This window comes from Neophocaena asiaeorientalis, unplaced genomic scaffold (genome assembly GCF_003031525.2).
Source record: "Neophocaena asiaeorientalis asiaeorientalis breed wild unplaced genomic scaffold, Neophocaena_asiaeorientalis_V1.1 scaffold30, whole genome shotgun sequence".
Taxonomy (NCBI): Eukaryota; Metazoa; Chordata; class Mammalia; order Artiodactyla; family Phocoenidae; genus Neophocaena; species Neophocaena asiaeorientalis.
This window is the reverse complement of record NW_020174923.1, coordinates 7142385-7166573: the sequence shown is the minus strand read 5'-3', so window position 1 is coordinate 7166573 and position 24189 is coordinate 7142385. Positions and strand designations below refer to the sequence as shown.

Below are 24189 nucleotides of genomic sequence, written 5' to 3'. Positions count from 1 at the left end.
CCCCAGCACCTGCTGGGGGGGCAGGAAGGAAGGCTGCCCAGGGGCACGGGGTGGGAGGGTGTGCAGGGGGTGGGCTGGGGGACAGGGAGGCACTGCCCCGTACTGGGTGTGGTCAGCCCAGATTCCTGGCGGTGGCAGCAACCTGGCCCTCCCTGTGCGGCTGTCACCTGACACCAGGGGCCCAGCCATGCAAAAGCCAAGACCAAACCGCCTGGCCCTGGACGGGGCAGCTGGTCAGGAACACACTGTTTGTTCAGGGCCTGGGGTGGGGGAGGGTGGCCCAGGCAGGAAGGGCGGCCAGCGGGTTTCACCAGGGGAGGCAGGGCCTCAAGGGTATTTTCAAGGAAGGGGTTTTAATTTAACATGAGCTTATGTCCCCTTGTCTCCTCGGAGTCACTTCCTCCCTCCTGAGGCGCCCAGTGGGTCCCGCAGTCCCCTCATTTGGTCCTCAGTGGCCCTGCTGGCACTGCCAGCTGACCTCTGTCTTCCCAACAGGCCTGAGGACCCGGCATCCGGCACAGGTGAAGAGACGGAAGGCCGCACCCTGAGGCCACACGGCTGTGGGCAGACGGAACCGGCAGCCGCATCCCCAGCTGGTGCCCCCTCCAGGTACTCAGGCTGTGCACGCCTGGAGGCCTCAGTTTCCTCACCTGCAGAGTGGGAACAGCGCCCACCTGAGTCGTCAGGAGGCTGAGGCGAAGGTGAGGCAGACCTTGTAGGGCATCAGCTGTGTGTGGGTGCCATTCAAAGCAATTTAACTCACTCAGCCCACCAATCTGGGTGTAGGGGTGATTTCAACGCCCACTTTACAGATGAGGAAACTGAGGAGCAGAGAGGTTAAGTAACGTTTCTGCAGTCACTCAGTGATGAGGAAGCAGCACAGCTGGCATCTAGACCCAGGCCGCCTGGCTCCAGGGTCCCCGCCCCAACCACTGCACCACCTGGCCCCTTTGCTGCTTGGCATGGAGCCCGTGGTGAACCAGAGCTGCCCCTCGGACAATCAGTCCCCAGCAGGGGGTTCAGAGCATCTGTCCACAGACACAGCTCCTTCCCAGGTACCGAAGCCGAAGAAACAGGACATGCTGCTCTCGGCCCGCCGGGGGCCATGTCCCTGCTCTCTCTGAGGCCCCTCGCTTGGTGTGGGTATCAAGGAGTTGGGCCAGATGGTACTGGAGGGAGAGGCCCAGCTGGTGTCTGCAAGCCTCTTGGACTGGCCTATGATGGTGCCACCGTCCCACCTCACTGCCCTGCAGACCGGCACCTCCAGGATGGACACTGCCTGCTTCCCTAGACGTGAGGCTCTGAGCTCCAGCTCTGTGTATCCCACTGTCTGCTGGGACCTGCCCTCACCTGAGGGTGCCAAGATTCTCCAAACTGAACCTCGAGCCAGATAACATTTACAGAGCTGTACTGATACTGGAACCCCTAGCCACTCTGGCCCTTCAACTCATACACTAACTCGTTTAATCCTCACACCAACACTGTGGGGTGGCTTCTGTTACCCTCTCCACTTAGAGATGAGTGACTTGTCCAAGGTCACCCAGCTGGTGAACCCAGGCAGTCAGGTGCCGAGGCTGGCGCCACTCACCCCTGGGCAAGACTGCCTCTCGATAAGTGGGTGATCATAATTGTTGCTATTCTGTCGGAATCGAATGTATCGCTTTCCTCAACCCTGCTCCCCGCCCCTCCTGGGCTCCCCAACCCAGGGGGTGGCACCACTGCCCAGCCAGGATGCAGGACAGCTGCCTCCCTTCCCTCCTACGCTCCGTCTATTACCAGGTCTCATCAACCTCTCGCCCTAAATAAGCTCTCAACCAGGGGCTATTTCACTGGCCAGGGGACACTGGGCAGTGTCTGGAACATTTTTGGGGAGGCAGGGCCAGGGATGCTGCTAGACAGCCTCACAACTCAGTGGGCCCCAAAGGCCCCAAATGTCAACGGTCAAGCCCTGCGCCCCAACCCCACTGCTGGGCCCCAGTCAGTCAATGCAACGTCTCCTAAGTGCTCTGAGCTTACCTGCTCCTGACTGAAAGGTAGGGGGAAAAAAAAAAAAAGGTCCCAGAGTTACCTCCTCTAAGTCATAAATGAGATCGCTCACTCCCCTGCTCAAAACTCACCAGGCTCTGGCGTGTCAGACCCAGATTCCCAGGTTCCAGCCTCCCTTGATCCCACAGCTGAACTCACAGCCAGGGGGCCGGGGCAGGGCTGGCGTGGGTAGGACCACCCAGGCTCCCAAACCTTCCGGGATCTGGACTCACCCTCCAAGCCTAACCCTTCGGGCTCCACCATTCACCCAGAACCTAGATGAGATGAGTCTAAGCCCCACCCCTCCCCAACAGCCCCCGCAAGACGTTCCCCTCCCAGGAAGTGGAATTTTAGACCATCAGCCCCCTTCCTTCCACCAGACGAAAAATGTCCTGGAGGGCAAAGGTCTTGTCTGAGATTCCCAAAGCCCCAGCGCTGGGCTGTGTAGGTACTCAATGCATGTTTCTTGGAAGTGAATGGGAGGAAGAAGGAATTCCAGGAGCCTCCCCTCCCCCTCCCCAGCCAGGCCTGGGGGTGGGGCAGTCCAGTTTGGGGGCACGGGGTGGAGGGGGAGGCATGATTCTTCTGCCCCAGCCCCACCCCAGCCCCACCCTGCTGCTGCAGTTGGAACTTGGGGCGGGGGTTCATCCCTCTTCACTGAGCCTGTCTATCCGGTTTCCACTGGAATTGGCCACCTTTTGAGGGTGTGAGATCCCAGCATCATCAAGGGCAATGGAAGGCGACAGGGGTCACCCAGGCGCCGAGGCGGATGCTGTGGTTCTGAGACCCACACCCAACACCCATGGGCTGCTCCCTTGTAAGTGAGAGTGGCAGGCCGCTGGGGCCCAGAGATCCCCCATTCATAACATATGCACGCCCACATCCCAAGGCTCAAAAGCCGTGCCCACAGCTTCCTTCCCCCAGTGGGAGGAAGTGTTCATTTAGGGAAGCCCTGATCCCAGAGGCAGTAGCCTCACAGCCACAGGTCAAGAAAATCAGAGGAAACCTGCAGAGCAGGTTGGGACCCTGACTCGCCTCGAACAAGCCCCCGGGAGCTCTCTCTCCCTGGCAGGCAGGCAGCCCCTGAAAACAGCACCTGACACTCCTGGACCACTGTGCTTAGCACTTCAATGATCTAATTCCGTGTAATCCTCATAGCAAGCCTACGCAGTGGGTGACGGGCACAGGGTCATCCAGCTTCTAAGTGGCTAAGCTGGATTTGAACCCCCCCCTCAGCATGTCCGGGAGGGGTCCTGGGACCCCTGAGGGGAAGAGCACCTTGCTGCTCCCCTTCCTGCAGTCTGCCTTCCAGGGTGGAGGGAAGCTGAGGCACGGAGGCCAAGGGCCTAGATCAAAGCAGAGGTGAGAGGAGCGAATTACCCCGAACTGGCTGAGGATTGCTAGGTGGCCTCGGAGCTAATAAACCACCCTGTGTTCCTTCCCCTTTACAGGCCAGCTCCCAGGGAAGCCCCATGATCGTGGGTAAGAGGACACCCGCTTGGGGGGCCTTAGGAGCAGGTGTGGAGCTGGGGTGGTCAAATGCCAACCCCCACCCCCACCCCCCCGACGACACCTTCTCCCAGGTGCCTCTCCCCACTCACCCAGGCCTACAGCCGGCCAGAAGGAATTATGTGTTCTGCCTGCAGGGAAAGCTGTGTTTTCCTTTGAGGGTAATTTGAGGAGGGAGGGAATGGCCATGGCCTATGGCCCCAGGGCTCCAAGGAAACAGGCATCACAGGAACATCCTTATACTTCGCAGGGTTCAACGCACTTTCACCTTTCCCGGCCATAGGCCTGCTCCATAACCCCGTGAGGAGGGAGGCAGGACAGGTCGTTTTATCCCCATTTTACAGGTGGGGAAAACTAGGCTGGAAGAGGCGGGGTGACCTGCAGAGGTCACACAGCCAGCGAGAGACATGGGACAAGGAGAGCTGACTCCTGGGCGTCCTGTCACCCTTTCCCAGGAAAGCCTCTAACCAGACCCCATTTCCAAAATCCAATTCCCAGGAGGCATAGCAGGCAGTGCCAAGTAAGTACCTTAGTCCAGGTAAAAGCGACCCCAGCGCCAGCCCCAGCCTGTGGGGAGGGTGATACCTTTGTTTGTTTGTTTGGCCACGCAGCGTAGCTTGCGGAATCTTAGTTCTCCAACCAGGGATCGAACCCGCGGCCTCGGCAGTGGGAGCGTGGCGTCCTAACCACCGGACCGTCAGGGAATTCCCTGGGCGCGTGACAGCTTCGTGCCTGCCATAAACGCCCAGCTGGCCCTCCACTCCCCTTACCTTGTTAAACTGGAAGAGGTCCCGCTTGAGCCTCTCCCTCGCAGGGTCATGTCCCGGCCTCAGGAACCTCCTCATCTTGCTGCGCACAGCCCCCTAGGGAAAGGGAGGCAGCTGCTGAGCACCGGCCAAAGGAGGCCCGGCACCCCAGAGCCCGACCCGGCGCCCAGGCCCGCTCGCCCAGCTTAGGCAGCCTCTCCCCAAGCACAGCAGGCGGCCGTCCCCGGGGCCAGGCCAGCTTCACCCTCGGCTTCCCCACGCCTCACGCCCCATCCGTGGAGCGCGGTTCCCTGAGAGGAAACCGGAGGGGGCTCTGGACCTGGAGGCCGGTGCTGGTTAATGCTCTGACGCTTGCTCCCGGCCACCTGTGGCCTAATAAAGCCAACAGGAGAAGCCGGGGGAGGAAGCCATTTAGCCCAGCTTTATGGGAACAAGGAGGGCCAGAGGCCCTGAGGTTTTAAAGCTTAATTGTTAACCTGTTTTCTGAAAAACCATAAAACTCTGGCTAAACAGAAAGGGCAACTTCACAAGCCTCTGTCTCCAGAGCCGGCTGGAAGGTGGGAATGCAAAGGCTGTCCACCTGGGCTCCCAGATCAGAACCCCGATGGGGGAGGGGAAATGCGCCGACAACTCCAGGCCAGGGCCCAGCAGAGCTCCCTGCGGGGGGTATGGGGTGTGGGGGCGCTGCACACCTGGGCAGATTCTTCCTTCTAACTTCAGGGAAGGCTCTCCAGCGACTCTGGGCTTAGGCTGCTCCCACCCGCCACAGCCGTCCGGAACCTGAGTGAGTGAGGCGCAGAGCACACAGTCGGGGGGTGCTGGCCCATCCCACCCCACAGCCGGGGCCCATGGTGGAGCTGGGTCCGCCCGCACGGCTGCTGGGGGTCTGTCTCTGGAAGCCCAGGCTTCCAGGCTGCCCCACCTCCCACCCTCAGCTCTGGCTCTCTGGTTCCAGCTCCCCTGGGCTCTGATGGGGTGTGCTCGGAAAGGCTCCCTTTCCCAGGGGCCCAATGGAGAGTAATCAGGAGAAGAAATCTGCTCCCAATAAAGAAACCAGCTCCAGGCCCCAAAACTGTCCTCCCACCGTAGAAAGCATTCCCAATCCAAGGGGAACTATTTCTGGCTCATCCTTGGGGGAAGGGGGTGGGATCACATGTGCTCCAGCTTCCGGCTTCCAGGAGCACAACCTCCCACTGACCACAGGACACCAAGGCCCGTCCTTGGAAACACAGGGGCTCAGGCCCACCCTGGAAATGGCCCCATTCACACCTGACACTATAAGGGAAGGAGGCAGAGCCAGTCCCTGCGCTGGAGGAGCTTACTCTGGGGTAGGGGCAGGTAAAGACAGAACAGCGCACAGTGCCAAGTGCCCTGATGGGGAGGCACAGGGGTACCCGGCCCAGACTGGGCAGCAGGGGAGTGTCCTACTGGAGAAGAAGGTAGTTAAGCTGAGACCCAAAGGATGCCCTGAAGTTTCTGGCTTCTTGAAAGGTGACAAAAATTAACCATCAGGCCAGGACTTTGCATATGAATGGACCCTGGCAGGCACGTGCGTGGCAGAGTTGGAGGGACTTTCTGGCAGAGAGGCATGTCCCAAGGCGATCCAAGCATCTCCAGCTGGGAACAGGCGGAGACCAGCCCTCTGCACGCCTCACCTTCTGGGGACCCCGAAAAGGCCGCCACTTGCGAGAGGGTTGGAGAGTAGAGGTCTGTGCCTTCACATTTTGGGGGAGCCAGAGCAGAACGGGGAGCCCCACTTCTCCAAGGAACAGCAGGTAGTCGGGAAACTCCCAGGTGCTCACTTGACCCGAGGCCCCGCAGTGGGTTCAGGGAACAAACACGGGAAAGTCCCAGAGGCTCCTGGGCCTGGGAGTGAAAACAGACTCGGGGCCTGCGGCGACCTCGGCCTCCTGGACAAACAGCTGGGCTGGTGGCCTCGCATTCCAGCCATGGGGGAGGGTAGCGCCAGCTCATCAATCTGCCACCCCAGGCTCCTGGCGATGCCCCGTCTCCCTCTCCCGGCCCAGGTCACCGGGTCAGAAGCCAGAGGAGGCTGGGAGGGACGCCCTGGAGGAGGAAACAGGCCTGCAGACTCCAGGGAGAGGCCACCCTGGGCTCTGCCCCGGGGACCCTCTCAGGCTGCAGGGTGGGGACAAGCGGGCACAGGGCCATCTGTGCCAAGGACCCACACAGGCTCAAGGGTGACACCGCCCAGTCCCAGGGGGCAGACGTGCAGGTAGGAGGGAGGGAGACAGGATGCAGAGCTGGGTGGGAGAAAGCCCCACTCGGGGAGGGAGGGCGGGCACTCCATCTACCCGGCTGCCCCTTGGAGCCCCTGCTGCCTACCAGGCGCTGAACCAAACCTTTGTGCGTTAGAACAAGGTGCACCTAAACCTCATCCTGGATGTTCGTTCTCCTTCCAGAAGCCTCCCTGGAAGGTGAGTGGAACATCCCCAGGCGGCAGACATGGCAAGAAGACCACAGAGGCTGGGCAACTCATCCAGTCACTAAGAAGGTACCAACAGAACTGAGATTTGCCCCCAGGTGTGGTGAACTCCCCAGTCTTAGGTCTCTGGGAGGTAGCAAAGGATGCAGACAGGACAGAGGATGCCTAGTCACAGCCGTGCAGTTCCAAGGCGCAGACACATGCAGACACACTCCCACATGCCTTCAGCTCAGAGCCCAGCAAGCAGTGTGGGTCCTGGCCTCTGGTGAGGTCTGGCTGGGCAGAGCCGGGGACCCTTGCCTGGACCTGCCACTCATTCCAGCCGGGGGCTGGAACACCACTGGCCTGGGGTGACGGAGCCAGGACCTTCAGCGTAGCTCCCAGTACAGAAAAACTGCCCATGTCAAGGCATAAAAAAGTGCCATTGCTTCTTGAAGGCGGACAGGTCTGGGACTGGCTGGACTTACCTCCAAGCAAACCCTCAGCTCCACTCACCCCAGGCAAGAAGTTCTCTGCGGAGAAGCTTCAGGAACCTGAGCCTGGAGCTTCCTGGTGTGGAACAGATCCTACCTACTCAACCCACTCCTGACGGGGGTAGGGAGACGTAAGGGAAAGAGCCCAGGGCTTGGGACCCACAGCCAGGGCTCAAGCACCACAGCTCGGCTCCTCCAAGCTGGGTGGCAGCTCCTCGAGGTCCAGAGAGCTTGTCTGCTGCAAGCAGTGGGAGCAACGGCAGAAGCCATTGCCTGGCGCGGAGCAAATGCTGTCTGAGGACCGGGCATACGACCGTGACAGACAGACAAGATCCTCCAGTTCACCAAGCTTACATCCTGTCAGGGGAGCGCGATGACTAAGAGGTACACAAATCAGTCAGCAGGATGGTTTCAGAGAAAGCTCAGAGCCTACAAGAAAATAAGGGAAGATGCTCAGCTCGAGTGACCAGGGTTTGGTGGTCAGAAGGACTCAGCGAACCTTCCCGAGTCTGGGTCTGCGCATTTGCCGTTCCTCCTGCCTGGGGTTCTTTTCCTCCAAATACTCACGAGCCTCCCTCCCTCGCCTGCACTCCAACGGGCGCACGCTGAATGAACGAACAGAGGTGATAATACCTCCACCCAGTCCTGAATGGTAGGAAGTGGTCAGCCGCGGGAGGATTCGGGGCAGGGCGTGTCAGGCAGCAGGCTTCCGTGCCACAAGGGGCTGGGCGCAGGCAACAAGGAGGGATGACATGGGTCGGAAGGGGGGCCTGGTGGGCCACAACAAAGAGCTTCAGTTTGACTCTACTGGGAACCCCCTGACAGTCCTGGACAGGGGCCTGATGTGGTCCGCCCTCCCCTCCCCCACCCCATGTCCCCTTCTGCTTGGCCCTGTGTCCATCTCCTCAGCCCCCGCACCAGCCCCATTCACTGTGGTCTCCGTGCTTTTGTCTCCACGTTTCTCTCTGATATAACCTTGCCCCTCAAGCAGCATACAAAAACTCACCTTCCCAAAATCATCTCCCCGACTCCATCTGGACCACGTTCACCGTGCTCCCTCAGCGCCTGACAGTGCCTTATGCTAAAATCATGCCTAAAACCACTGTGGACTCGGGCACTCGTCTAGCTCTGTGGACGGTCTCCCCCGCCTTGTCGTGCTTGTCATTAAGCTGCTAGGAAAAATCAGAAGCAGCCTAAGCGGCCAACAACAGGGTGGGCAGGTGAAGGGTGCTCAGCCCAACGATGGAAAGGGTACAGTCGTGAAAAGGGCAGGAGACGATGGCCATGGAAACATATGTCCTATGTATCCAAGAGTCAGGTAGAGTCTATTAAAAATCTTTACATAAGTCGACAACACAGTGGAAGGGTTATGGGATTACTGGTGATGCTTTTTCTTCTTTCTGTTTATCTGCCTCCCAGGCAGGGGAAATAAGAGGATCACACGGGAGGGGCCCAGGTGCTGGTCAGGTATGAGGGCGGCCCTGCGCTCACAGTTGGCACTCAGTCCTGCTGGGGGATCGCTCCTGCCCCGCCCACGGCTATGGACACCAAATGGGCACAGAGGCAGGGAGTAGACAGGTGGGTGGAACCAGCTGTGTGGCTTCATGTTTCAGGCGCCCCTGGTCCGGGGCGAAAGGATGTTACTACTTTGCAGGCTATGACCGGTGAGGCGGCTGTGAGCTTCAACAGGAAGGCCTGGGAGGAGCTGGCAAGCTCTCAGGTGCTGTATGCTTCAATGACACTTTTACCGTGAGGGATGTGGGGTAAGAGAGTTCAGGGGCCCCCCAGGCTGAGAAGCCCCCCAAGCCTGACGCCAAGAAGGGTCTGAGGCAAAGACTGGGGAAGGAAGGAGCTCCGAGGGTCCCGGCTTCCTGCGCTGGGGGTGCCACCTGGCTAGAGCACAACCCGTGCCGGGGGCGCTTCCTGAGAAGAAACACCTTCTCCATCCGCTGAACTTCCAAAGATTGCCCAACCTCGGCCTCCATTCCTGTCCACTGTGCCCTCCGTCCGTGTCCAGACCTACCTCTGAGCCGCCCTCCCTGCTCTGCTGGGCTCTCTGGTCCCTCGGTGGTGGTGGGGGGGGGGCGCGTAGGGTACAGGGCTGGCTGGGCCACGAGGCTTGCTGACCTGTGGCTGATTCGTACTCATTCTCCCCACAGGTCTGTGCCGCGTGCGTGGAGCTGGCCTGAAGAGTCCCCCGCGGACAGCTGACCTGGCGATTCCCTTCGCTCTCACTGCTCTAATCATCCAACACTGTTGCGCGCCAGCGAAACATACCAGGGCCTAGAATTGGTCTCCCCACACCCTGATGCCCACCCCGGAAAAAAACAGGAGAGCTGCGTACTTGGCAACAGGCTAGCAAATTCACACCCTGTCTCTCCTTCCCATCCTCTGCACAGACCCTGTGGCAGGGACGCACATACACCCTGCCCCCACCCCTGCATCTCAGGAGCTCAGGGCTCCTGAGTGGAGGCAGTGGAGGCAGAGAAGAAATAAGTGCAGGCGAGCGGGCTTGTCTTGGCTCCCCGCTCTAAGCAGCAGGTCTGATTGTGTCACAGGGAGGAAGACGGGGGTCCCCAGAGCAGACGGCTCATCCCACGCTGGCACTGTTTGGGGTGCATGGGCTAATCTATCCCCAGGAGACCAAGGCTTGGCCAAGCTGCGTCAGCCTGTGCTGGAGGTGTGTGATGGGCCAGCCCCCTAGAAGGTCCCTCCACAGCCTGGGCACTTCCACTGAGCTGCTAAGAGAGGCTACATCCGGAAGCAGGACTCTGGACATCTCAGGCCCACGGGAGAGAAGGCTCTTGGAGTCACACTAGCACCTGCTCGTGTTCACGATCTCCGGGGGCACGCACGGCATGAGGTGCAGTCCCAGGCTCCCCTCTGCTCGTGCTTCCCACAGCTGGCTGCTGCTAAGCTGCCCTCCCTTCCTCGACATCCTGCGTGTAGCTTTGGCCTCCGTCCGCCGGGTGTGAGTTCGCCCCTGCACCTCCCACGGCGGGGAGTGGTAACAGAGGGCTGTAAGCAGCTGGGGCAGCTGCTGACCCTTGGGCACCTGTCCGTCCCAACTCAGATGCCCACGGCTGCTTTGCCAGCGCCTGAGTTATCCTGGGAAACCCAGTCTCCCAGAGGCACTGGGCAGCCCCTGGCCAGCAGCTTAGCAACCAAACCTTGGCAGAAAGGGCACCTCTGTGGAGGTGGGACTAGAACACCCGAGAGCGAGGGGGTGGGAACCACAGAATTGTTGTCGCTGCTGTTAGGTAATGAAAGGGATTGAGAGGGACTGTGGCCAGATGCTACTTGAAGAACTTTACAAGCATCATCTCATGTAATTCTTACAATTACTTACGAAATAGCCAATTCTGAGAGCTACGGAGCCCGGGCAGTAAGAGTCCAAGTCCCACTCTGAACGCCAACCAGGCTGCAGACCATCTGCTCAGTTCAAGCCTCCCTCCCAGGACAAAGGGGCCAGCCAAGAGCAGGCTGGATGGGACCACCTGGGGTCAGCAACTAGAGCCTGACCTGGCCCTCCACCCCTCACTGTCCGTCCCACGGAGCCACAGGCCAGTCCCACAGCCCTGGGAGGGCCCTCCTGCCACCCCCAGGCTCTTCCTGCAGGGTGGAGTGGGAAGTCGGAATGCGTGCGTCCTCCCCACATCCCCATCCTGGGGGCCTCAGTCCCCTTCTGCAATCCAACACCAGACTGTCTCCAGGGGAGTGACAGACTGGATGTGGTCAAGCACAAGGAAAAGCAAAGCAGTTCTGGGGAGAACACTGACGACTTGCCCGGGGTGGGCAGGCTGCCTGGCTCATCCCATCAAGCTCCATCCCACAGCCTCCGACTTGCCTCGAGACTTGAACGGCTGACCCAAGCAGCTTCCAGGCTACGTCATCTCCAGGGGGGAGGGACCGGACCCCACCTGACCTGTCCATGGTTGTATCTCCTGTGCTGAAATGTGATCTTTTTGACGAGGCCCATCCCGACCACTGTTTAAAGTTGCAACCTGCCCCCCTCCCAAGGGGTCTTGAGCCCTGGCTTTAGTGCTTACTCTATAGCTCGTATTGCCTTTTAACAGATTATTTACTGCCTACACTCATTTCCGGTCACTCACACTTCCCATCCTTTAGAATTTGAGCCCTGTGACGGCAGAGACCTTTGCTTGGTGCAGGGATTATGCCTGGTGTCTATACCACACCGCACATACAGAGGCACCAATAAATACTTGTTGAATAAATGAACAGCTGGGACTGAATGGGGATCAGGTAGGCAAAGGTGTTCTCCAGTCAGGAGCCACGGACCCTAAAGAGTACTGGGCTGGGGCCCCGCGGGGTCCTCAGGGAACTTCCCCGTCCTGTTCTCAAGTCTCTGACCAAGGCCAGGGCCATGTGCCTATCATGCCTGACATCCTGCTTGGGGATACCCTTACAGGTCCTGCCTCAGCCCCAGGCTCCAGGACACCCAGCTCCTTGGCAAGTAGATCCAACAATAACATTATTTACTAGAATCAAACAGTCCTGTACCCAGTCCCTCTCATCAAACCCTGGGAACACCGAGTCAGGTGTCTCGAGAAAAGTCTCCTGTCTCTGCTGAGTTCCTGAAGGGTACAGTCAGGGATCTAGCAGCTTCCCTGTCCCCACGCCCAGAGGAGCCTCTCCTAGCTCACAAGAATTCACTGTGGTCCCTGGGAAGGGGAAGGGGAAGGAGTGGGGTGACTCTTCAAAGGACCAGTTTCCTCTGAGAGGCAGGGCGGGGAGGGAAGGCCACCCCCAAGGGAGCTGGGCAAGCCCCATGCTGACAGGGCACAGGGAGAGGAGGCTTTCCCGGGGGATCCTAGGGAGCCAGGGCTGGAGAAGAGTGAACAGTACTGGTGGCCCTACTGGGGGACGCCCATCTTCCATCCCATACCCCACTTTCTCCCTGAAAACTACTCCTGGGCAGGGGAAAACAAAGTTGCCAAACAGACCTGGCATGCCTCAGGAGACCCAGGGGGAGCCCTGATAGTGATATCGCCTGATGAGATAAGAAGGTCTCTCCGAGCTGAGTACTCAGGATAAGTGAGTCCAGGCAGCCAGTGCTCTTCAAGGCAGCCAACCCAGGAGCAAGGGCCATTGGCTTCTCGGGCCTCCACCCTGGCCCCCGATCCAGGTGTCTCAAAAGCTGCCTCTGCCACGTCAGGAAGGACCCCCTTCAGGGAACACCACATGGCCCCTGGAGACTCTTGCCAGGGATGCTCAATGTCTCCAATGCGGTAGATAGGGGGTCACAGACTGATGGCAGAGAAGCCAAACTTTCCAGCTCCGTGTACCATTTTCTCTATGGGAGGGAGGGTCCTGGGGCCAGGAAGTCCTGGCAGGAAAGGATACCCCTTCCCTAAATGAGGTTGAAAGGAGGCACTATGGAGTTCACAGAAAATCTCCTTAATTACAACAGAGCAGTGCAGGAATGAGCTACCCCAACCTATCCGCCCACCAGGGTGCAGAATGTATACAGCCAAGCCTTCCCCCAAGCAGAAAGCAAAGCAGATTAGATTGTACACACACACTCCTCCCAGGAAAGGCCTGCCAGCGGGGGTCCGGCCGTTAGGCCTCACTCCTGGCTTTTCCAAGGAGCAGCAGAAGTCCCAAGGGCCCCTGGAACCCGAAGTGAGGTTAGGAGAGGCCACTGCCCTCTACCTCTGCTCTCCAAGGAGCAACATCCTCATTCTAAAAGTTCTGATCTCCAGAGGCTTTCAGAAATCAGGACTTCTGGACAGAGAAGCCAAATTCCCTCACAGCCCGTCAGGCACATCCGAAAGGCCCAGGCATCTGCCCAAGTTCCCGCAAGTGACCACGCTCTGTATGCTTCGTGGGGACGCTAAGCAGCCCACCCTCACCTGGCGCCAGCTATGTGCCAGGCCACACGTGTTTATGACGTTTTTCATCCTCTCGTCAACAGCTGTTAAAATAAGGCTGGCTGAGTTCTGGTTAAGTGACAGAGCCAGGGTCCTCCAGCAAGAAACCGGCAAGGCACGATTCAAAACTACACCTGAGTCGAAAGACACTAAAAAACTTAATGAGCGCTATATCTGAGGAAAGACCGTGAGGCTCGAGGGAGAAGTTGTTTTCTGTCTTATTTTACACTTTCTAAAACACTTCATTTGCCCCAGGGGGCTCCTATTACCATTTTTATTTTTTAAACCAATGGGGTCAGCTGGGATTAAGGGCCTTTTTCTTTCTTTTAATGCTTCTGTGCATTAAAGCGCTACTAAGTCACTAAGTTACTAAAATTATATTAATCTGGAACCTCCCTGGTGGCGCAGTGGTTAAGAATCCACCTGCCAATGCAGGGGACACGGGTTCGAGCCCTGGTCCGGGAAGATCCCACATGCCGTGGAGCAACTAAGCCCAAGCGCCACAACTACTGAGCCCGCGTGCCTATAGCCTGAGCTCCGCAACAAGAGAAGCCACTGCAATGAGAAGCCCGCGCACCAACAAACAGTAGCCCCCGCTCGCCGCAACTAGAGAAAGCCCACACACAGCAACAAAGACCCAGTGCAGCCAAAAATAAAAAATAAAAATAAAAATTTTTTTTAATTATATTAATCTGCTGCTAAAGGGGATACTCCATTGCCTCAAGGAAAAGTAGGGATGCAGGATGACCCCAGACTTTGGAAACACTGCCCAGTGGCTCCCACAGACAGTGACCCAGTCTAACTTCAGAGAATAGGAGCAAGCACTGGTCAGAGCCCCCAGAGCTGGGTTTGAGCCCTCACTGACATAAGTGAGCACTGGGGGCAGATAGTTGAAGAAAACCAAATCTGAATCCCCTGTGCATAAAATAAAGAGGTTGGACCATTCCCATGCTTCAGCTCACAAAGACCCAGACTGTTCCTCAGAAGCCACTTCTGACTTTGGCTTCCCCTGGGCTGGGCTAGGGCTCTTCTGTTCCGCTGCTCTATTCCTCCCACCTGGGGTTTCCTGTCTCCCTGACACACTCCTCCCCTCCCTGCTCAGAATCCCCTCTGCAGCCTGACAGGACCTTGAGTTGTAAACTCTGCAGAGGCTCCCTAGAGCCCAGGTTAAGACGCCCTGCATCTGGCACATGGATCCCCATGGGGATGGCGCCGAGTCTACGCCCCGCCCACCTCACCCAAAGCTCACCTGTCTCAGGTGAGAGCCTCAGGAGGCCACACCACGGCTCTCCTAGTTACAGTCAGTTCTCCCCACAGCCAAAACTTGGTGTGTCTGTGAACCGTCCAGCCTGAGCAAACCAAGAGCAAACTTTGCACTTTCTTTGGCAAGACGGTATTTTTCACTTCTTGCCAAGCCCCAGTGTCCCGCAGCGCAACCCAACCCCCGTGGTCTTGGAAAAGAGACTGGGTCTCCGTAACGTCCCCTAAAGGTATCCAAAGCCGCCTGAGGCGGAGAAAGGCCCCAAGACCCAAGTCCCTTCCGCGGGCTTCCTGTGTCCGGGGATTAGGAGGCACAAAGGGCCGGCAGGGAGAAGGCCCAGATGGCAGGAGCAGGGGCTAAGCCGCCAACGTAAAGCGCTCCGGCCCCCGCTCGCGGAGAGAGGGCCACTCTGGAGACGCGCGTCGCCTGCCTTTCCGGCCAGGCGCCTTACACGTGGGGCCCGAGACCCGGGGACTCCGTCTCCGCCCGCAGTGACCCTCGCGCCCAGCCGGGCCGAGCACCTGTTTCCCTGCTCTCCAAAGCCAACACTATTGTGCAAACCCGAAACCCAAATTCTGTAATCGCGGGCGGATCAGGCACAGAAAAGTTCCCAGCGGCACTTTCTACAGGTGTCTTTCTCCCAGACGAGCGGAGCGACGGGATCCGGAGCGAGGCGAGCGGATCTGCGCGCAGCCCTCCCCGCCCAGCCCGGAGAAGACAGGGGTCCCGGCCCTCCCCTGCCTCCCCGCCCCGAGTGGCGGGCGCCCCGAGGGGGCGGGCTCGACTAGGTGGGTCCCGGCCCTCACCTCACCTGGAACTCCAGGCCAGCCCCCGTCCGAGGCCTCCGCGTCCCTCGGCGCCCGCCACCGGCTCCGCTCGCTCCGCCGCGCGCCCACGGGCTGCTGGGTGGCAGTCTCCTTCCTGCTCACCTCCGGCGCGGCGAGCAGGGGGCGGAGCCGCCGCTATTTACATAAAGGGTGAGCCGGCCGGGCCCGCGGAACCCGGAGCGCAGCGCCCCAGCGGCCCGCCCCCTGGGCCTGGCCCCGCCCCCGGTAGCGCAACGCCTTAGAGGCCGAGCGCAGCGCGGGCGCCCTCGGGGAGGGCGGGGGCCGTGCTCCGGCCAATCCGCGGCTCCGTGCACCGCGGGGGCGGGGCCGAGGCCCGCGTGAATATGTACGAGGCACTGCCGGCCCGCCCTCGGCCTCACCTGGGCGCACCTGATCGCAGGACGCCGCGCCGCGCCCAGTGTCCCGCCGCCTCCCGGAGGAGGAAATAGTTCCCGGAACGCGCGGCTGCCCCGGGCTACCTCCTAAACCAGGGGAACGGTCCCTCCCACAACCTGGCCCCGAGCTGCCCCGGAGGGAGGGGCATAGCCCGGCCGGCTCTTCCTGTCCGGGTCCCTCGGAGCAGACCCCAATCAGAGAGGGTGACCGGCGAACACAGGGCCAAGTTTCGGGACCTAAGAACTAGGTGGTTTGGGGACTGGGGTGTCGCCGAGGCGCCTCCTCTCTGGGCGGCCTCCAAGCCTGGACCTTCCTCCGAGTCACCGGCAGCAACAGCGACCGGAGTTTTCAGCACGACGAGGGAGGGGATTAGGAACGAGGAGAGACAGGAGCAGAAGGGGCGCGGAGGCCAGGCCCGAGGCCTAGGCGTGAACTGCACGCTCCACTGCACAGCTCAGAAAGACTAGGATTCAAGCCACACCGACATGTCGCCTCTCGGCCGCCCCTCTACCCGGACCTGGCTGCGTTCAGGGAAGGAGCAGTGGAATGCCATCTTCCCTCTTCGGACCACCCTTCTGAAAGCCAAGCTAGCTAGAAGTCAGTGACTTCCCAGAGAAAGGGTCGGGTCGCATTCCTGCCCTCCCGAGGGCTGCTCTTAGCTCTAGCACCAGAGGACGAAGTACTCTCTGTGGGTGGATACAGCAGGGGTGAGTGCCTGGGGGCCAGTTCCACGGACAATGGGATGGTGGGTAGGGAGGACTCGTCCAGTATATCCAGCCACAGCAAAAAAGGGATCTATTTTTTAATGGCTTTGGCTTTATCGCAAGAAGCAGGCACCCTCTCATTTAAAGGCACAGAGTCCTCTCTTCTGCCCCGCCTCGCTGGTCTCTGAAATCTAGTCCTGAGTTCCAAGGAGATTTACTGCAAGGCAGCAATCTCAGGCCTGGGGCATGGAAGTGCTGCAGCAGCCAGGTAGCGGGGGGCAAAGCTCCCCTCTCCTGCAAGCATCAGACACCCAGGGCCAAGGCCCAGACTAGCCTCTGAAGCTACAGGTCAGAGTCTGGGTGTAGGAGGCAACTGAGATGGTCCCTGAGAGCAGACAGTCCAGGTCCCTCAGAGCAGACCCCTGGCCCGGCCAGAGCTGCGTGGTCAGTGCTCCAGATCCCTGGGTAGCGTGAAGTCCCTGAAGCTGTAGAAGGAGATGTCTCCGTGATCCACCAGGGCAAAGATCAGAGGAACATCCCCGCTCTGGTAGGACAACCGCTTGAGGGTGCAGAGGTCTGGGACTGGCTCATCAAATCTGCGAGAATCAAGGTTAGACTGAGACCTGAACAGAGCCCACCCAAAGGCTTTGAGAACCCAGCCCTCTGAGGCTCCCAGGGAAGGGCAATTGTAAGACAGGAGTTGGGGGTACAAGAAGTCTGGCCCCTGTGCTCTCCTGTCTGCAAACTGCACGGCTCTGATTAAGTTCTCCAAGTAACACCCAGAGCCCTGGTTGGGTAAGGGGACTAGGAAGAGTAAGGTTCTTGCCACTCTTGGCCTGGAAATCCCTCTGATTCACATCCCTTCTGCTGGGTGAGCCTGGGACTAAAGTGGCACAGGAGAGAGACTACTCGAAAATGCCAGGCATGAGAGGTGAGGATTGGGAAGCCTGGGTTCCTGTAGCACTAACTGGCTATGGGGCCTCTCTCTGGACCGCTGGTTCTTCTCAGGGACTGACGAACTAGCCAGGGGCATGGAGAGGAGGTCCAGCTGGTTTACAAGAGAACTGGCAGCAGCCCGGGGGAAATGCTCACTGGTCCCGTACCCACTAATGCACATCCGGACGTAGGGCTTGCCAGGGTTATTCTTTCGGAAGGTGGCCACGGCATCGGCCTGGTAAACATCAAAGCTGATCTCCAAGCCCCCAGACTTCTCCACCAGCCTGAGGACAGAGTGAGAAACCTTAGGAAACAGGGGCTCTCCTCCCCCATCTTTTCTTTCCACACCACCCTTTCGCTCCCCCAGTTCATCCAGGGGGACTAAGGAGGGACGGCTACCTTATCTGAGAACCTGGAGAAAAATCTACTCTTGTCTCTCCCTCTCCCCTAGATATACATGAATATTAGCCCAGGGTAGGGGTCTCTAGAATGATTCCCCCAGCTCGTGCCCAACTTCAGGAGTAAAATCCCAGCTACCAACTCCTGCCGGCACCCAAAGTACTGTGGAGACAGGCACTACCTGGAAACTCACCGCGCGCCTCCATCAGCAAGGTGTGTCGTCTGCAGTACAGAGATATGCTGAAGGACTGTGGCTACAAGGATGGTGAAAATAAGGGGCTGGTGAGGGGAGTCAACCCTCCAGACTCCCCCTGACACTTCTGAATCTGCCATCTAGTTTGGGGTTGCCAGATTTAGCAGATTTCTTTTTTTTAGTATAGGTATGCCCCATGCAACTTCTGGAATATACATATACTAAAAAAATTAGTTGTTTATGTGAAATTCAAATTTAACTGCTCTGACAACACTGCTCTAGTTCCTTACAACTCACCGCGTTCCCGTTAAGGACGGTAGTTCGAATTCCTTAACACAATTCTTGCCTATTAGTTCTCTATTCTTAACATGCAGGGCATACAAGAAGCTTTCTATTTATTTGACCAATATATCACCCCCTTGTTCTCCTCTGACAGAGGTGGGAGAACAGGGAACCACAGCCAGGTGGTGGCAGAGCCACTCCACATGCATCTCGTTTATGATTTTAAGGATGTGGTTGTAGTTTTCATTCCTCCTCGCCTCTCCTTGGGCACTGACTTGCCATTTCTAAACCTTCCCACCTGGGTGTCTTTGCTGCCTCCCAGAATGGACTATCGTTGTGGGTTCCACTCCATTGACAGCTCTCTCCTCCCCCATCTTCCTTAAGCCTCCATCAGTTGTGGTCAATCCATGCCCCCTTCAAAGTCTTGTGGCCTATGGCAGGATGAGGGGGTACCTGGGGAGTCTGCCTGACCGGGACTCAGCAAGGGTGTGACAGGCTGGTCCCACAGGTGTGGGGGGCGGCTCTGGGTCTTCCGCAGGTGCCGTCCCTGCAGCAGCTGCTTGTACTCCTGCCAGCTGGAGCAGCGCTGCACCTCGGGATCCGAGTTTACATCCTCCCGGAAGTGCTGGGCCTCCTCTGCCTGTTGCTCCCGTTCCCGCCTGGAGAGCTTCTCCTTCCGCTGGTTTAGCTTCTGGCACCAGGACTCAGCGTCTGTCTCCCGCCCTGCCACGTTGGCCGGGAGCAGCTCTGGGGCGGGGGCAAGCAGGAGGGTATGGCGACTATCTGAAGCCATGTTGGGGAAGGAGATCTGCTCAAAGTTCCAGCGTGGCTTGCAAGCCCCCTTGACCCCGTTCTCCATTTTGCCAGTCTCCTGGCTGCACCGCACCCCCTCCCTGGCCAGCCCAGGGCAGGGCTCCAGGGACCCCAGAAGCTGAAAGGGGCCCATGGGGCCCTTTACGGGGCTTGACTCCTGGGATTTCTCCTCTGGGCATCGGCTGTTCTGGTTGCGGGGAGGTGGGCTGGAGGTCGCCAGGCTCTCGGGTGTCCTATCCACCCCCTGCAGGGGGTTCTCCAGGGCCTTGGGCTTCTTATTAATGGACCTGAGGGACATGGGGAGGAAATGCAGCACATCTGCTCCTGACTGCTGAGGTGCACGCGACCCACACGTGCCCTACTGCCTCCCTGAGCCCAAGCCCAGCTCTTAAGCCTGGGCATTCTCCAAGACCCAAACACCAGCACTCCCTCAAGGCTCTCCCTGGGGAGTGGCCATGTGGGGAGCATTACTGAGAGCTGGAGCTCCTCCTCTTCCTCTTGCCATTCCGATCCTCCAAGCGCTGGACACTGCCATCCAAGTTCAGCTGCCTCTCGTAAGGGGACAGGACAGAGCTGTGGGTGAGAATGGGGCAGGCAACAGATCCACCTCCTCAGTCTGGTGCTCCCCGCGGAATGTGTGAGGGACTGGCTCAGAGTAAGTCATGGGCCAGGGCTAGAGCCATAACCAAGGGCTAAGGCCCCAGGCAGACCTGCACACGGGGTACGTGGGGGCAGACACGGGGGCCTGTCCATGCAACTTTGTCCAGGCCTCTGGGTCTCACCAATGGCACCTTTGAACGGAGGTTCCCTGAAACCAGGGCTCCTGAAGAGCCAGCAATAAATAATTAAGCCCTAGTGAGAAAAATCAGGAGGACGAGAAAACTTGGAAAATCAAGAAAAATGAAAATAAAACCCATAGATACTACTGCAACGTTGTTTCTTACAAACACGCATACTGTCTTTCTCCGTGTTTCTCCCTCTCAAAAATGACACTGTACTAACATGCTACTGTGTAGTCTTTTTTTACACTCAACAGTATATTATGGACATTATTCATTCTTCCCTGCCATGGTTTTTTTATGCCTGTGAGGCTGTACTGTCCAATACGGTAGCCCTAGACAAAAGGGACTATTTAAGTTAAATTTAAATCTATTAAAATTAAACAAAATTAAAAATTCAGTCCCATGGTTACACAAGCCACGTATACTGGATAACACAGACACAGACCATTTTTGTCACTACAGAAAGTTCTATCAAATAGCATTGCTCTAAGGGATAAACTTTAATCTGTATGACCATGCTTTCCCTGTTGGGCTTATAGTATGTTTCCAAAATCACTGATTTCGCAAAGTGATGGTGTTTCATGTAAGCTCCCCACTACATACAAGTTCTGTGGGGGCAGTGATTTTGCTCTCTGCTATTCCTCAGCAACCAGCATAGGGCCTGACACCCAGTAGATAGTCAATAAATATTGGTGAACAAATGACTGAATGAATAAACACGTTTCACAGGTGAACTTACACACACATCTGTGACTGTTTCCTTAAGATATGTTCCACTTTCAAGAATTAAAGGATGTGCTTGTTCTACAGCATCTGTGACATACTGTGAACCTGCAAAGGCTGTACCAGTTTCTCCTCCTGAGTCTGAAAGTCTCTGTGGCTCTTAGCTGTGCTGGATTACTAAGGTGCTGATGCTCAGAAGACCCAGAAGGAAAGAACATTTAACCTAGCAAAAGGAATGTGAAACCCTACTCAGCTGTTAATTCCTCACTTGGTCCTTCATTCATATTTTCACTTAACAAATCTGCTTGCACACCTACTAAGTGCCAGGCACTGTTCCGGTACTGTATCTTCAGTCTCACGCTGAGCTGTAGGTGCTCAGTTGTTATCTGTGGAGTGAACGGGCTGAAGATGGGGCTCAATCTGATAGCCCAGGATAAGGTGAAATGACCCAGATTTGTCCCAACATGCTTCTCAACAGAGGACCTCCAGCCTGTTCAGAAAGCTGCAGTTCCCCAAGGATTCCAGGTAAGGAGAGGCCACTTTCTACTCTGGGGCCAGTCAGCCAGGTTCCAGGACTAGAATAAATTCGAGGGAAATAAGATAGGGATTTACCTTGCTTGGAATCGTCGAAGCACATAGCCCAGTCTCTTCAGGTGACTGAAGACCTCAAAAGATAAAAAAGTAGAGGTCAGACGTCCACTTTTGAAAACAAGTAGTTTCCCCAGACAGAAGCCATTCACCACACCCCCAGATTCCAAACCCTGGGACTGGTAGGACCATACTCCATTATAAACGCTTTCCCCAAACTAAGGTCTCAAGTCTCTGAATTCCTGTCTCTCACTTACTGTGGGCACAAACGACATTTAGCGGTTTCTTAATTTAAACGCAAATCCCAAAAAGCTGATAGTTGACGGGCCAGGAAAAAAACTACACCCTAGAATATTCTGATACCAAAGCTGTCACCAGTGAAGCTCCTGACTACAATAAAGACAAGATAGCAGAAGGTGGTGGACACCTGGCCGCCCCGCAGCACCTCCATAGATGGGTGGGATGGGGGGAATAGTCTTTGGATGAACCACATGTTCATCCTTGTGTCCCTGTATCCATATCTGAGAGATGTAGGCAGGAATGCCCCCAGCTTGCTTGATCTCTCAAGCCTTCAACATAGCCAAGCACTTCTTCCTGGAAAGACCTTCTCTTGGCGTCTGTGATGCCACCTCTCCTGGTTTTTCTCCTGCATTGCCAGACCCTCTTCAGTTCCCTTATCTTCCCCCTGACCTCCTCAGGTTAGAGTGCCCCCGGTCTCAGACACAGCCCTCTACTCTGGCCACACCTCCATACAGCCCAGTGGGCTTTGAAATACCATCCATGCCATCATGGTGTCCACATTTCTGTATCTAGCCTGGTGCCCCTCCTCCTCTTTGTCTTTTTCCTGGCACTCAGCTGTGAAGTCAATCATCCATTTGCTTGCTTACTTATATATTACCCAAGTGCCACCACTAGGATGTAAGCACCATGACAACAAAGCCCTTGCAGGTCTTGTAGCCTCAGCACATGGCTCTGTGCCTAGTAGCTCGGAGGTCCTTATAAATACTCATTAGTTCAGTGGATGGGTGGCTTCTCTCCCGCGAGAGGGTGGCAGATACCTGGTACTGCAGGAAAGTCACAGTGTCCTCAGTCAGCAGCAGCTGGTAGGCTTCTTGGATAGACAGTGGAAGGTCTTGGTGGAAGAGCTGGATAGAGCCCTGGAAGCGGGGCCAACAGCTCAGCTTGTGAACCGTCCCTGCAGTGGCACAGCCAATGAGGCAACTTCCCTGCTCCGATATCAGTGTGCTACGCCCCCCTCATCACAGCAAGAATAGGGCCAACCAGGAAGGGGAGGGGGGAGAGGGAGGCAGCATCAATAACTTCGACTGGAATGCCTGCTCCCTGCGTGGTATTCTTGTCTCCTGCTCTAGAAATCAGGTTACAAGCTCCCTGAATACTCAGTTGTATATACTTTTTCTCCAATAAAAACGTCCTTCCGGTTCCTTGGTCCCAACCCCTTCTCCACTCTCCCAGGGCCCCACTCACACACTCCAGCAGATACAAGGCCTCTTCCGGGTGAAGCCGCTGCCGGCCCTGCTCTGAGAAGCCCATGGTCTGCCAAAATTTACCCTGCGTGGGATCCAGACCAAATGTCACAAAGGAGCCAGGAGGGCAGAGAAGGCGGGTCCCCTGTCTCTGAACCCCACCGCTCACCGCAGGAGACTTCAACTCCACGAAGCCTTCTTCCGGTCTCCACTCGGCGGCCACCAAACTGCCCCTGGCGAGGAGTAGGGAGGGGTCCGTCTCAGTCTACCGGATTAGTCTACCGGGTCCGTCCGCCCCGGCTTTGCCCCCACCCCGGCCCGGCCCCCTCACAGACGCTCCACGCGCTCCTCCGCCAGCAGCTGCCAGAGCTCCTCGCGGCACACTCGCAGTCGCTCAGCCTGGGCCGCTGAGCCGTCGGGGAGGAAGTCCTTGGGGCCATGCGAGCGCTGGGGCAGCTTCTGGGACCTGGAACGGGCAGCGAAGAGCTCCGGGGCACTGGGGAAGGAAGGGACGCGGGGTTAGCGCCGCGCAGTCGGGGCCGCTCGGCCCAGGCCTGGATCCCCGTCCCAGGTGCCCGGGCCCTTCCCGGCGCCCACTCCGCTGTCCCGGCGCCTCCCCCGGGCCGGGCCGCGCCGCACCTGAGCACGCGCCCGGCAGGCACCTCCACCTCTAGCGCCCGCGGACCCTAGCGCCCGCGGACCCTAGCGCCCGCGGACCCTAGCGCCCGCGGACCCTAGCGCCCGCGGACCCTAGCGCCCGCGGACCCTAGCGCCCGCGGACCCTAGCGCCCGCGGACCCTACCTCGGCTCCTCGGGTCTCCGGATCAACCCACCTGCTTTCCACCTTCCTGGGTGTCCTGGGTCCTAGAGGCTGCCCACACACATGTGCCTCGATTCCGGGGGCGGAGAGCTTGCAGGTTTCTGGATTGGGAGGCGCTCCCCTCTCCTATCCCCAGCCCGCCTCTGGGCTTCTCTCTAGTAAAACTTGAGGAGCCCGGCGTTAGAAAAGTGTAGTATGAAGAGTCAAATGCGTGACCCTTCCCTCCGCAGCCCTGGGCTGCTTAGTCCCCACCACCCAAGCTGGACAGGGAGGTTAGAAGAGGGGGTTTAGAGAAGGGAGAGCTTTGGGTTCCTGAATTCCACCTTCACAAACTGAAGGTCACCGAGGGCTGTCAGGTGCAGTCTAGGGAGGTTCGGAGTTCCTTCAGGGTCTTCCGTTAGGTCCCTTCCTAGGGGGTCCGAAGCCGGGTTTCCAGGGCCGGGGCGGGTTGGGGGGAGGCGCTGTCCGACCCACGATGGTGCTGAAGCGCCACCCCAGCCCGTCATTAGCACCTCCTCAAGGCTGGGGTCACCGCCGCCGCCACCGTGGGTCGTTCCGACACAGTCCGCTAGGTGGCACCATTGCTCCGACCAGTGGCTGTCGGTCGGCGACTCTGGCCGCGGGCGGAGGTCGCCGCGGGAGTCCCGGGGAGGGCGAGGGTCAAAGAGGAAGGGGGTCTTCCCAAGTGGGATTCCTGGGTCTCGGTTCCCAGATCGCTTCACATCACGTCTTCTGTCCCACCCAGTCACAAACAGGGTATCTCACCATTCGATCTGAACTCTAGAGCCCCGGGTCGCCCGGGGCTCCACAGCCAGGAGGCAGCTGCGCGCACTCTCGGCCCCACCCACGCCGCTTCACCTGGGCGCATGC

The 24189-nt window shown here is 58.1% G+C and overlaps 2 protein-coding genes across 10 annotated transcripts in view; both read right to left on the bottom strand.

Annotated features, from left to right (window-relative positions):
- LLGL2 (LLGL scribble cell polarity complex component 2) overlaps positions 1–15283 on the bottom strand; it is a 33560-nt gene extending 18277 nt beyond the window's left edge. For 5 of the 8 annotated variants that reach the window (XM_024760948.1, XM_024760953.1, XM_024760954.1 and 2 more), the window contains exons 1-2: positions 15184–15283; positions 4305–4397 (exon numbers count right to left, since the gene is read on the bottom strand). In XM_024760948.1, the coding sequence (XP_024616716.1) occupies positions 4305–4379 (75 nt within the window). In that variant the 5' untranslated portion in view covers positions 4380–4397; positions 15184–15283. Of the gene's footprint in view, positions 1–4304; positions 4398–4620; positions 4705–4993; positions 5082–5956; positions 6468–15183 lie in introns of those variants that run through there. The other 3 variants (XM_024760950.1, XM_024760949.1, XM_024760952.1) reach the window with 3 other exon arrangements.
- Positions 15284–16384: 1101 nt separating this feature from the next.
- TSEN54 (tRNA splicing endonuclease subunit 54) lies at positions 16385–24151 on the bottom strand. Of its 2 annotated transcripts, none has more exons than XM_024761193.1 (11): positions 23333–24151; positions 22831–22995; positions 22669–22732; positions 22501–22584; positions 22074–22172; positions 21040–21092; positions 19394–19495; positions 18563–19209; positions 17828–17888; positions 17403–17519; positions 16385–16895 (listed from the first exon to the last, which is right to left on the bottom strand). In XM_024761193.1, exons 4-11 carry the CDS (start codon positions 22564–22566, stop codon positions 16745–16747), a joined length of 1296 nt encoding a protein of 431 aa, XP_024616961.1. In that variant the 5' UTR covers positions 22567–22584; positions 22669–22732; positions 22831–22995; positions 23333–24151; the 3' UTR covers positions 16385–16744. The 2 variants fall into 2 exon arrangements, with proteins under 2 accessions (XP_024616961.1, XP_024616962.1); XM_024761194.1 differs by lacking the exon at positions 23333–24151 and adding an exon at positions 23139–23162.
- Between the last annotated feature and the right edge of the window lie 38 nt (positions 24152–24189).

Bases quoted from the DNA above. Each gene is read 5' to 3' on its own strand.
- TSEN54 (XM_024761193.1), bottom strand. From the start codon at position 22,566: ATGGGCTTCTCAGAGCAGGGCCGGCAGCGGCTTCACCCGGAAGAGGCC. The intron at 22,173-22,500 runs GTGAGTGGGGCC...CCCCGCTTCCAG, and splicing joins CCTTGTATCTGCTGGAGTGT to GGCTCTATCCAGCTCTTCCA. The intron at 17,889-18,562 runs GTACCCCCTCAT...CCATCCTTGTAG, and splicing joins CGGTCAGGCAGACTCCCCAG to CCACAGTCCTTCAGCATATC.